This window comes from Channa argus, chromosome 6 (assembly GCF_033026475.1).
Source record: "Channa argus isolate prfri chromosome 6, Channa argus male v1.0, whole genome shotgun sequence".
NCBI classification, from domain to species: domain Eukaryota; kingdom Metazoa; phylum Chordata; class Actinopteri; order Anabantiformes; family Channidae; genus Channa; species Channa argus.
In genome coordinates, this window is record NC_090202.1 from 15,512,282 (window position 1) to 15,526,630 (window position 14,349).

At 38.8% G+C, this 14,349-nt stretch overlaps 1 protein-coding gene across 4 annotated transcripts in view; it reads right to left on the minus strand.

Annotated features, from left to right (window-relative positions):
- Window positions 1-14,349, minus strand: part of zbbx (zinc finger, B-box domain containing) — a 49,902-nt gene that overhangs the window by 18,470 nt on the left and 17,083 nt on the right. For all 4 annotated transcript variants that reach the window (XM_067508565.1, XM_067508564.1, XM_067508567.1 and 1 more), the window contains 2 exons: window positions 6,218-6,457; window positions 1,013-1,238 (listed from right to left, as the gene is read on the minus strand). In XM_067508565.1, the coding sequence (XP_067364666.1) occupies window positions 1,013-1,238; window positions 6,218-6,457 (466 nt within the window). The remainder of the gene's footprint in view (window positions 1-1,012; window positions 1,239-6,217; window positions 6,458-14,349) is intronic.

The window sequence follows — 14,349 nt, forward strand, 5'->3', positions numbered from 1 at the left end:
AGACAACCCATGGTAAATTCTAGTTTAATGGCCTCATATAGTTAGAATAAAGTTTTTAAATACAAAGGTGTTAAACTTATTTTTTATTAATTTAATTATTCAGTTTTTTAAGCAATATTTATGAAAATAGCGCAGTATAAGCCATCAGCATAAACAGCCTGTTAGAGGGACATCCCAGAGGGCTTTAACTGAGGCCCCCAGTGAGACATACAGGAGAAATGAATTCTGTGCAATAAATACAACTTGTGGATCAGTGGTAGAGAATTAGGTTGGGATGCAGAATGCCGCAGGTTCAAATCCCAATCCCACCATGGCAACCTTGGTGCCAGTCCCAAGCCCGGTTAAAAATGGGAGGGTTGCGGCAGGAAGGGCATCCGACGTAAAAACACATGCAAAATCAACGTGCACATCGTGTTCCGCTATGAACACCCCCGAAGGCACAAGCCAAAAGCAGTTTATCTTTATTAATATTCACTTTGTTTTACATGACCGCACATAAGAGGGGGGTCCAAGATGCTAACAGGCAGAGCATACATGGAACACCATAACTAAGTGGCTGGCATAGTGTACAGAGACCTCTGTGCCCAGTAAAGTCCCAAAGTAAAAATGGAACACACCTTCAAAGGTGGTTTAGAATGACCGAGCTAAGATCCTGTGGGACTTCCAGATACAGACTGACTACAGACTACAGAATGACCAGCCAAACGTAAATAGTATTGGTGGACAAACAAAAATAAGGCCGTAGTAATAGATGTAGCAATGCCAAATAATAGCAACATCAGGAAGAAGGAATATGAGGAGCTCGAGAAATACAAAGGGCTTAAAGAAGATTTTGAAAAAATGTAAAAGGTGATGGTACAAGTGGTACAAGCGACTCTAGCAGATTCTTCTCACCTAAAATGGGGGCTACATTTAAGTAATGTGATTAAATATTTTCCCTCAGTCTAAAAGATGCTCTTTTAGTCTAAAAGATGCTCTTTTAGACTGATTGCATAGATTCTATGCAATTCACCTCGCCTTACTGGTTTCCACATTCCACTGTCACATGTGGGTTCCCCTGTTGGATGACTCTTTTCTCCTCTCCACTGTTTAAGAGCCTTCTGGAAAGATCTTGCAGACTCCTCTTCACTATATTGTCCTCTAAGAAGAGACATGGGAAAATCCTCTTCTTTCTTCTTTTTCAGCCCCTCTTCTTTCACTTCTGCCTTCTTCTCTCCAAGACGATTCATAACCAGGACCTGAAGCAAAAACAGTTTCTCCTATATTTCACTTTCAATACCTTAATTGAACACTGGTTAGAAAAATTATTTCGTTAAATGTGGCACAAATGCAAACTTGCCAGTGACCTTGGGTATCCATTTGTCAGCACAACATTTCAAATGGATGAAATTTCCTGAATGTAAGTATCCTCACATAGGACATTTCAATAGCAACTTACTTAAAATATTAAAATTGAAAAATGTACATTTTTCACAGCAGCATTAATTAAAAAAACATTTTAAATTGACCTGCTTATTCTTCTTTTCCTTTCAGGTGTTCCTTTTTAGGGGTCGCCACAGCGAATCATCTGCCTCCATCTAACCCTTTTCTCTCACACCAACTAACTTCATGTTCTCTCTCACTACATCCATAATTCTCCTCTTTGGTCTTCCTCTAGACCTCCTGCCTGGCAGCTCCAAGGTAGCATCCTTCTACCGATATAATCACATTCTGTCCTCTGAACATGTCCGAACCACCTCAATCTGGCCTCTCTGACTTTATCTCCAAAACATCTAACATGACCTGTCCCTCTGATGGACTCATTCCTGATCCTGTCCATCCTTGTCACTCCCAAAGAGAACCTCAACATCTTAAGCTCTGCGTCTTTCAGCTCTGCCTCCTGTCTTTTCTTCAGTGCCACTGTCTCTAAGCCATACAGCATCTCTGGTCTCACCAGCGTCTTGAAAACCTTTCCTTTACTTTTCGCTGATACTCTCGCTGATTATCACACAACAAACCTGACACTTTTCTCCAACCATTCCAACCTGCTTGCACTCGCCTCTTCACCACACTCTCCATTGCTCTGAACCTTTGACCCTAAGCACTTAAAGTCCTGCACTTTCTTCACCTCTGCTCCCTGTAACCTCATCGTTCCACCTGGGTCCCTCTCATTGACACACATGTATTCTGTCTTGCTGCGGCTAAGCTTCATTCCTCTGTTTTCCAGAGCAGACCTCCACCTCTCTAGATTTTCCACCACTTGCTCCCTGCTCTCACTACAAATCACAATGTCATCCGCAAACATCATAGTTCATGGATATTCCTGTCTAACCTCATCTGTCAGCCTGTCCATCACCAGAGCAAACAAGAAGGGGCTCAGAGCCGATCCTTGAAGCAGACCAACCTCCACCTTGAACTCCTCTGTCACACCTACAGCAAACCTCACCACTGTCTTGGTGCTCTCACAGCTCTCATACATGTCCTGCGCCACTCTAACATACTTCTCAGCCACTCCAGACTTCCTTACACAATAACATAGCTCTTCTCTCTGCACCCTGTGATACACTTTCTCTAAATCTACAAAGACACAATGCAACTCCCTATGACCTTCTCTGTACTTCTCCATCAGCATCCACAAAGCAAATACTGCATCTGTTGTTCTCTTTCTAGGCATGAAACCATATTGCTGCTCACAAATGCTCACCTCTGCCCGTAGCCTAGCTTCTACTACTCATTCCCACAACTTCATTGTTTGGCTCATCAGCTTTATTCCTCTGTAGTTGCCACAGCTCTGAACATCTCCTTTGTTCTTAAAAATCAGCATCAGTACACTTCTCCTCCAGTCCTCGGGCTTCCTCTCACTCTCCAAGATCTTGTTAAACAAACTAGTCTTTGACTCTACTGCCAGCTCTCCTAGACACTTCCATACCTCCACAGGTATGTCATCAGGACCAACTGCTTCTCCACTCTTCATCCTCTTTAATGCCCTTCTAACTTCACTCTTACTAACCTTTTCAATATCTGATTCCACACCAGTCACCTCTTCTGCTCATTTTCTTTCATTTTCCTCATTCATCAACTCTTCAAAGTACTCCTTCCACCTTCCCATCATACGCCTGTCACCTGTCGATACATTTCCATCGTTATCTTTAATCACACTAACCTGCTGCAGATCCTTTCCATCTCTATCTCTCTCTTCTTCACCAATCTGTACAAATCCACCTCTGTCCAACCTAGCATACAAGTCCTCATATGCCCTTTGTTTCTTGTCTGCTCTCTTCAGTCCTCTGTGTCCCACTTCTTTTTAGCTAACCTCTTTCCCTATATACACTCCCGAACTTCCTTTTTCCTCGAATTCCTTCTTGTCAATTTTCCTCTTTCCCGATGACACACCGAGTAAACTCCTACCTGTCTCCCTGATCATATTAGCTGTAGTTGTCCAGTCATCTAAAAGCACCTCCTGACCATCCAGAGCTTATCTCATTCTCCTCTTTGAAAACAAAATTCTTCCTTTTTCACTTCCACCCTTTTTCTCTGCTCTTCTTCGTCTTCCTCACCACCAGAATCATTTTACACACCACCATCCTGTGTTGTCTGGGTACACTCTCCCCTACCAATACTTTGCAGTTACTGTTCTCTTTCAGATTACAACGTCTACACAAGATATAGTCCACCTGAGTGCTTCTCCCTATGTCACCCTATGTTCCTGCCTCTTCTGGAAGAAAGTATTAATTACAGCCATTTCCATCCTCTTTGCAAAGTCTACCACCATCTGTCCTTCTGCATTCCTGTCCTGAAGACCAAACCTGCCCATCACATTTTCATCCCCTCTGTTCCCTTCACCAACATGTCCATTAAAATCTGGACCAATCACCTCTCTCTCACCTCTGGGGATGCTCTGAATCACTTCATCAATTTTACTCCAGAAGTTTTTCCTTCTCTTCTAACTCACATCTTACCTGTGGGGCAAAACCAGTAACAACATTGAACATTTGTTTTGTGTTTTTTTGTCCTCTTGGCTTATCCTGCTTATCCAGGGTCGCCACAGCGAATCATTGTCCGCATGTTGATTTGGCACAGTTTTTACGCTGGATGCTCTTCCTGACGCAACCCTCATCAATTTCTACCAGCCTTGGACCGGCACTGCACAGCTGGGGATGGGAATGGGCTGTTAGGGGTTCGTTGTCTTGCCCAGAGACACGCGGATGACTACCTTACCAACATTGGACATCATGCATTCAATTTCCAGCTTCAGACTCAACACCCTGTCTGATACTCTTCTCACCTCCAGAACATTCCTTACAAACTCCTCTTTCAAGATAACTCCTACTCCATTCCTCTTCCTATCTGACCCATGGCAAAACAACTCAAACCTTGCTTCTAAGCTTGTAGCCTTGCTACCTTTCCACCTGGACTCCTAGACACACAGTATATCCACCTTCCTTCTCTGCATCACATCAACTAGCTCTCTAGCCTTCCCGTCATAGTCCCAGGATTCAAAGTCCCTACTGTCAGTCCTGCACTTTTGGTTTTCCTCTTCTCTCTCTGCCCATGAACACACCTTCCTCCTCTCCTTTTTTGACCAAAAGTAACCTATTTCCACTGGCACCCTGTAGGTCAACAGTACCGGTGGCGCTCATATTAACCCGGGCCGCCACCAATCCAGTATGGAAGTCAGATTATGTGTGAAAGTCATGATTGACATGTTTATTTTGGCATGTGTTTTACATCGAATGCCCTTCCTGACTTTGGACTTGTGCCCCCTTGTGGTTGCATTTTTAAATTGATTTGCTGCATAAAATTTAATAAAGAGTGGTAGTTAGTCAATATAATATTGTCATATCAAGTTTCTGGAAATTGCAAAAATATAAGTTTCAAAAATGAAATGTATGTGCAATGTGTTGCAATGAAGAATTTATACAGTGAAAGTCTTACTTTTTCATAGCTGGCCTGTTAATGCTAATGGGCAGGATTTAAAAAGTAATACCTTGCCTGTTGTATCAGACAGTTGTTTTAGTTATTGCCTTTTGAGTTAGTGGATTTTGAAACAGCACATCTGACCTCTGAACATATAAGTTGAATACTAGTCAGATGACTGCAGTATACTGATCTTCTCAGTACCTTCTGACCTCAACTGTTCAAAATGACTGCTGTGTGAATAAGGTCAACTGAGCTCTGTAGTGTAAAGTGTCTGAAATGTCAATCTAACTGTTTTTGCGAAACCAAGACTGTTGGGGGGCATTTTCTTTGTCTAAAAGTACAAGCAGTTCACAACCCTGCCTGTACATACAGCCTGTGGATATAGCGTCAATTAGGGTTTGTATGAAGTCTTTTCAATTGATTAACATAGTGTAGAGGTGAAAACCACACTGTGCAGAGGCTTGTTTGGTAGGTTTCTACTGTATTGTCACAGCAAGTGACCTATGAAGAGAGATATTCATTCCAAATGGGTCAATAACCTTTTTCTAAATTACTGCTGGTAAAAATAAAGACATTTTATTGGATTCTCATTACAAGTTCTGGCAAAACGTATTTGGGTATGAGGGTTGGGTTACTTGATAAAGTATTATGTATAATTAAATAAACAATTAATCACATTTCACAGGGGCACAATTGGCAAATTTAGAATATTTAATTTTGGTTTCTAAAGAGCAATTAGAGGTAACTGAAGAAAACAATCCCTTTATTACTGTGTTAGTGAGTTGTGATGTATTTATTTAATCCTGTACCATTTACTGTAAGTTTAAGAATTTTAACTGATGTTTGTTTCCCCACACACTTAATGTATTGCACTTAATGCATTTTTTTTTTGTTGTTGTTAAAATGGTGAATTTATTTAGCACGTTTCTAACTTATCAGTAACTGTTTTACAGTTGCTTCTCTACTACTCATTCACTCACATACTGAAGGGAGCAGCTGCCATGCAAGGTGCTGGCCTGTCCCACCAGGAGCAGCTTAGACTTAAGTGTCTAGCCCATGGACACTTCAACATATGTAATTGGTCAAGGTACCTTTCTACCTCCTGAGCCACAGCAGCTCCAGGGCACTACAGTGTGTCCTACTGTGTTGTGGAATGACAACTTTACTGCAGTTAGTCAGGTAATGTGTTAATTCTGCTTGTGTGTTTGAGTAGAATAAATGTGTACATAATCCTTCTAAATTTTAATGATTTGTAGCAGTAAATAAAAAGTATCAAGTAACCAAAATATTGTTATTAACAGCAAAGGTTGACTCCTACCTGGCTGGGATCAGGGTAAAATGGCATAGCTTGTGACACATCCTTCAGTCCTTCTTCTGGGTTCTGATCACCATTTCTGGGACTTGTGCTGGATGTGAAGTTGTGATGGGGGTTGCAACGAGATTTAAAATCGGGACTCGGAACAAGATTTGTGAATGGACCCGGAAGTAAACTGTGATCTATCCGTTTTTGGGAGCAGTTGATAACATCTGGAGTGCTCACATGGGTCTGTAAGTTTGTCTGTAAAACAAAAACATTTTAGAATGAGATTAGATTTTAAAAAAAATTTACTGTTTAAAATGGGAGCAGCTGGCTATAAGAGATATAAAACATTTTATAAAAAATGCAGCAAATAAAAACATGGACATTAACTAAATCAATTTGCATTCAATAAATAAACAGAAAACAAATATGTATGATACAAAGCATTATAGCAAGAGGTGATGATGCAAGAATTAACAGGAATTATTGTTATTATTCAGGGATTAATGAAAGTAAATTCAAAGGCTAAAAATTGCCCTTCAAACCAATCTTATTTTTTTGCTTTTTAAGTTTAAAAGCCTAAAATGATTCAATTACGGCTCATAATGTCTATTTGGTTTACAGCATTGCTTATTCCCTATTGAACAATTCCATTATTATACAGTTATGAAGAAAGAATAGTCACAAGAAAGAAGAGATAGACTCTGTGATCACCAATAACAGCAAAGTGTCAGAACTGTCTTTACTTTAGACTTACTTACTTAACATTAACTTTAAACCACAGCTGAATCGTTCAAACATTTACTTAAGTAAAGATGAGCTTCTAAGTTCTACTTGATGTAAACTGATGTAAAGGTAACGACATAGGTTCACTTAGAAGGTACAACCTAATTGTTCTAACTGCTTATCCCTACATCATTAGAATAACATTGTCACAAAAATGAACTCCATTTTATCAACTTATTTGCAACCTTGTTTTATCTATCTGTAACCACAAATTGTCTATGCAGAAAGTCACTGGTATATGCAAATCACACCATATTTCATGTTACCTGCTTTTACACTGCATCACATATAGGAATAAAGGGAATTAATATCGTGTCAAACTCCAGTCATTAGCACAATTGACGTGTACAAATACTTTTGTTCTTGAAAAATATAATTTACATGGAATGTGATCAGATATTGTCATAAAATAGGATGGGGGAAAATAGGAATTAGGGAAAAAGAAGTGCTGATTGATTTTCTCTATACTGTAACACAGGCTGAATTCATTATTGTGTTGCATTAATCACCACAGGCTAGTAGGGCTGCTGAGGTTGACTGATCTGTAGACTGTTATCCTGTCCTTGAAGGTGTCCAATAGAAACACACAAATAAATTGGGAGTGATGAAAGTGTAGAACACGGAGCCTGAGAATAGTGCAATAGATTCATGTGTGTTAGGAAAACTACAGAATAATTTAGTACATTTTACGATAGATTTTGTTGCTGGTTTTCAATTTTTATGTCTGTTCTTTTTCTTGGGTTTTAAATTTTTGTCACCTTTGCAGCCACTCACTGACAACTACTGATGTCAGAATTACCATTTTACCAAAAAATAATAAGACATTCATCTACAACCCCAATTCCCCTAATTCGCTTAATTAAAAGAGAATACAATGATTTGCAAATCTCATCAACCTGCATTTAATTCACAATAGAACATAAACAACATATCAGATGTTGAAACATACATTTTATCATTTCATGGAAAATATTAGCTCATTGTGAATTTGTTGGCAACAAAACATCTCAAAAAAGTTGGAAGAGGGAAAACAAAAGGCTGTAAAAGTAACTGCCACAAATCAGAAACAAGTGGAGGAGCATTTGACAACTAATTAGGTTAATTAGCAACAGGTCTGTAACATGACTGGATATAAAAGGAGCATTTCAGAAAGGCAAAACCTCTCAAAGAATGTAAAATTGGGGTTGATTGTTAAAGAAATTGTTGATTAAAGATGAAAATGGAGCCAATGAAAAGGAGACATTTCCTAATACAACCCAAATTCCAAAAAAGTTGGGAAGATGTATAAAACGTAAATAAAAAGAGAATGCAATGATCTGCAAATTTCATCAACCTATATTTTAGTCACAATAGAGCACAAACAACATATTAGATGTTAAAACTGAGAATCTTTACAATTTCATGGAAAATATTAGGAAATTTTGAATTTGATGGCAGCAACACATCTCAGAAAAGTTGGAAGAGAGTGATGTTTACCATTGTGTAGCATCTCCTCTTCTTTGAACAACTGTCTGTAAAAATCTTGGAAGTGAGGCTAGTTTCTATTAGGATCTATTTAGGAAGGAATGTTGTCCCATTCTTGTCTGATGTAGGATTCTAGCTGGTTAATAATCCTGTTGCCAGATTTTCCATTTTATGATATGCCAAATGTTTTCTATTGGTTAAAGGTCTGGACAGCAGGCAGGTCAGTTAAGCACCCAGACTCTTTCCTGTGAAGCCATGCTGTTGTGATGGATGCAGTATTTGGTTTAGCATTGTCTTGCGGAAATATAGAAGGTTTGGATGGGAGAATATGTTGCTGTAAAACCTCTATGTGCCTTTCCAGATGTGTAAGCTGCTCACACCATAGGCACTAACTCCCCCACATACCATCAGAAATGCAGTTATTTGAACTGTCTGCTGATAACAAGCTGGATGGTCCCTCTCCTCTTTAATTCGCAGGACACGGCATCCACGGTTTCTAAAAATAATTTCAAATTTTGATTCATCTGACCAGAGAACAGTTTTCCATTTTGCCTCAGACCATTTTAAATCAGATTTGTCTCAGAGAACACGGCAGCATTTCTGGATTGTGTCCACATATGGCTTTGTCTTTGCATGATACAGCTTTAACATTTGTGGATTACACAGTGAACTCTGTTCACAGACAGTGATTTCTGTAAGTGTTCCTGAGTCCATGTAGTGATGTCCAGTAGAGAATCATTCCTATTTCTAATGCACTGCTGCCTGAGGGCCTGAAGATCACATGCATCCAGTTTTGACCTTTGGCCTTGTCCCTTGTGCACAGAGATTCCTCCTGATTCTCTGAATCCTTTGATATTATATACTGTAGACGGTGGGATCGACACAGTCTTTGCAAATTTATGTTGAGGAAATGTTTTCGAAATTGCTCCATAATTTTGTTGGAGCACTGTCGCATGTTGATGAACCCCTGCCTATCCTTACTTTTGAGAGGTTCTGCCTCTCTGAAATGCTCTTTTTATACCCAGTCATGTTATTGACCTGTTGCCAATTAGTTGTTAAATGTTCCTCTATTTGTTTTGGATTTGCAGCAAATATTTTGTTGCCCCTATTTCAATTCTTTTGAGATGTTTTCTGCCATCAAATTCAAAATGAGCTAATATTTTCCATGAAATGATAAAATGTCTGTTTCAACATCTGATATGTTGTTTATGTTCTATTATGAATAAAATATGGGTTGACAAGAGTTGCAAATCATTGCATTCTGTTTTTATTTATGTTTTCACATCTTTCCAACTTTTTGGAACTGGGGTTGTATAAAGCCCGGAGCAAACAAAGTCTATCAGCATATTTGTAAGTGGGTGATATGAGTAACAGTAGGAAACTGGCTTATAGCATTTAAGAACCAACAAAAGCTGTGTCAATGTGAAAGATAAAAGGCATACTTTCCTTAAGTACTGCTCTACTGAAGTGAAACTCCCTTTTCAACATTAAATTGGTCTGTGATCTAGTTATTGTATGTGTTAACAAAACAACTGGTAGTTAAACCACTTTTCAAATATCGCGGACATAAGTCATGTTTCTAGCCATTCATGGGTGTAAAAATGTCAGATGCTCTGACGTGTGATATGGTGACTATTAGAACAATTTTAATTCAAATTCATTTCATTCATTTTAATTCAAATAATTTGTGTGTGATTCTTATTATGTGAATAAGATGGTCTTGCATGGCCTGGCAACACTTGATATGTTTGCCTCTTTGGTGATGTGCTGTAAGTATTGGTAAAGATGTGCTTTAACAAAACCCTTGTCATCATAGAGATCTGAGCGGCCAGCCTTACTGTTTCCATAATCATACACTGTCACTGTATTAAAATGAATGGAGGATTCAGTGGATTATTGATAGCATTAAACGGTATAAAGTCAGTGGCTCTTCAGAAGCTAGTAGGCCGAAACCAACAACTTCTAATAGCTCTCAACCAAAGGCAACAAACAAGGCTCTCTTCATAGATCAACCACCAAAAAAAAAATCATACCTTTGTCATATTTTTGAAAATCAAAACTCAAATCTTTCATTTACAAAAAGTATTTACACTCTTAACTCAGTACTATGAAGAAGATCTTTCAGCAGCAGTTAAAAATCTATTCTTCTTGGGTAATGCTACAAGTTTCTAACTGTCAAGCTCCATCCAATTGTATGGGAAGCATCAATGAATGCAATCTTAAGGTCTCTCCAGAGGTACTCTTAAGGGATACGACTGGGCTTTTGCTAGACCACTCAAGAACAGTCTGAGACTTGCCCTGGAGTCACTCCAGCATTATACTTCAGGCCATTTTCATGTTAAAAGTTTCTTCATACCTGCACCCTCATGTCTCATGCAATTTGCAGGTTTTTATAAAGTCATTCTCTGTATTTGGCTGCATTTATCCTTCCAATTCTGACCAGTCTCTCTGTCATGTCATGGATTAGAACCCCTTAACAGTAATGTTGCCACCATCACTTCATTATAGGGATGGTACTCTATTTGCCATGTGATGAGCAGTACCCAGCGTTCACTAGGCACAGTGCTGCCCAAACAGTTTGATTACGTCTCATTAAGCCAGCAATGTTTTTCATTATGCTACTTGGGTCTTGCAAATGGTGTAAACTAAACAAAAAGACTGTGGTTTTCATCTGTACTATAAAGTACTGAATAATTAAGTGTTTTTGAAATGATTGTCCTTGTAACAGATTTTCCCATTTCCAGCTGAGGACTTTACAAGTCTCGTTAGAGTGGGCACTGGGTTTTCGGTCACAAATTTACCTGCCTCAACGAAAATGTAAAAAGGAGAGATTTTTGTTTTGTTTTTTAACTGAATTATTTTTCTCTTTAGAATTATAAGATTATTGTAAATTGCTGGAGAAGGAAATGTGCAAAAATCAAATTAACCGTACAAATGTTTCAACACTTTCCTAATTTTAGCAACCAAAAATTGTCCAAGTAGCATCTTTAGAGAATTTGCATTGTTGGACAAGATGCTACAGGACAAAAGCAACCTACAGCCACAACATTAAATCAACCTAATAAATATAACATTGTGGTGGAGAGAGGTCAACATGGGAATCATTTCCCATGCTGATCAACAGGTCAGTCTGGTAGAGACAGAGACTTGTTTTTTGTCTAAAATAAAATATCTATGGCCTCTATGGTGATGACAGCAGGGTGGAAATAGGATCCCTCCCTCATAGAAGAGAATTTGCCTATGCCTATGGAATCTTTCCATATCAAATCTTTGCAAATAATCCCACCAAGCCATGGGAAATTACTTTCCTCTTCTTAACACCTTCTGATGGCAGATCTTAGTTGCGCTAATCTTACTTAGTGCAACTGCGGAATTTGTCCTCGTCCTTTTTCAGTCTACAGCAGTGTCATGCTTCTGATCAAGAACTTGTCAAACCACATAACTAGCAAATTTGCCAGTTTTATTTTTAACATTCCTAAACATTAATGCAACAATTATACCAACTTTACAGAATAGTCAGATGTGTGGTGTTGTAAAATAAGCCAACTTTTTCCAACCTTTTTCTTAAGCTCTCATTTTTGTTTTTAAACAACCCTTGTCTACCTTTGTCTACAACCAACTGCAATACAATCGAAATACCTTCCAGGAAGCACCACTTAACATAATTGCTGCAACATATCATAAAAAAATTTAATTAAATTTCCACATTTTTTTAAATTTCATATGTTGCATTAGTGGGCAGCATGGTGGATAGCACTGGCATCTCACAGCTAGAATGACCCCAGTTCGAATCCACTGACTGGCTGTGCCCTTTCTGTGTAAAGTTTGCGTCTTCTCCCCTGTGCTTGTATGGGTTTCCTCAGAATACTCTGGTTTCCTTCCACAGCTAGAAGACATGCATTTTAGGTTGCGCAACCTAGGTAGCCCTTGACGGCTGGGCGGGGCCACACCTGATGGGGTGGGATTCGATCCTGTATCCTTCTGCATCCCAACTCGATGCTCTACACATTGAGCCACAAGGCCCCCTACAACAGCAGTTACAGTATATAACAGAAATGTCATCAACATGCCCATTTTCTTGTTATTACTACTTCAGACAATTTTAGACACAGCAATGTGTTACATGCACAAGCTCATGTCCATAATAAAGACATTGCACTAGGTGGCTTAAAGAATAAAGTCCAAATAATGTCGGCAGCATCTCACTCAGACATCTGCATTCACACATACACCCCCTCCTGATATCAGACTTTCTTCTGGAATGTCAGAATTCCAGTGCATGTCTGAAAGGGGCTGATCTCTCTCTCTCTGTTGGCCTTGAGATAGGCTGTGGACCTGGCCATGGTGTACCCCACCTCTTGCCCACTGACAGCTGTGATAGGTTCGAGCCCCCCTGCTACCCTGAACAGGATAAGGGGTTGCAGATAATGGATGGATGGATGAATTTGATAATCATTGCATTCTGTTTTCATTTTGTAGGAATCAGGTCTGTTAGCAAAGGGAGACTGCCCTACCCACAATGACCCACACATTTACCCTCTAGCTTAATTCAGGTCCATTCTGTAGATATATGATATGAAACATAATTTGGTAGGTTTACATTAGCTGAGGTTTGTTGTTATGGTGTTAGCAAATTTTATGTATTTTCATTTATTCCTCATTCGGGGTCAGTGTTAAACAGTTTATTTTGACTCAAGGCAAGCAATGCAGGCTTGTGCTCAGCGTTTCCTTCTCTTCTCGTGAACAGTAACACAGCCACAATCCTCTATTATTTATTTATGCTACTTATACTGTATTAAAATAGGTAACATGGATGCCTCCAAAAAGTCTGACTTACATAACTGCAGTGGCAGCAATGTAGTGATATAAGCTTTTGAGTGAGGCTCGCTTTTTCAACCAATACCACAATTTCAACTCTTTCTGCCAGATCATTAAGTTTTGTCAAACTATGCAGAGCGTGTAAACCATATCAGAAAATAGCACTATATGTGTGTGTGTTTGTTTAAGAGAGACAGATAAAGTGAAAAAGATAGTGAGGACAATGAGAGTTCATAACATTAAGTTATCTCAATTTCAATATGCTAATTGGGAAGTTTATGCTGTGTAACTACTAAAAATTACCTAGCATTATATGAAGTGTTTTGATACAACACACTACATCCATCTGGTACTCGACACAGATTACTGCAGGCTAAATCAAATAACAAAAATGATTTGGACATATTATTGAACCAGGTTTGATTTTGAATCTGGACAAGCTTATGAGGTACTGACGGAAGCCCAAACATAGGGTACTAATAAAATTAATATTGTTTTTTGTCTTTCAGTCAACCATTCTCTTGCTCTCCTTCTCGTTTTTTAAGGCAAATGAAACAGGATTAGCAGATGAGAGAGAGAGAGCTGCCTGCATAAGCTGCATGTGTATAATCCCTAGTCTTTAAATCCTGCCAAAATACATAGTTTTGTGTATGTGATTGAATAAGAGTACATATGCATGTGTGTTCGCTTGAAACTGAGTGAGCTTCCACCCATGCATCAATGAAAACTGCAATGAGAAGAGAAAAAAGATGAACAACAAGAAGATATACAGGGAAAGAAAGCGTTATCTTTTTACATTTAAGATTTGTTCTAGTTTTTGTTTTTGTCAATGTTTATGGCTCTGTTCCACCAAGGTGGCTACCCAGTGCATTCTAATGTGTAGACTTAACCAGAAACAAGGTAGCACATGGACATCTATAAAATAATTTTATATAGGTTGAGCTATAGTGCATAATAGCTGGTTAACAGTGTGTCTTAGTACATTATCTTTGTGTGCACAATATGAAAATTGTAACACCAACAATATCACAGCGTGAAAAGATGTTAGCACTAAAAAACTGAGAAAGGTTTTTTTTAAAAGA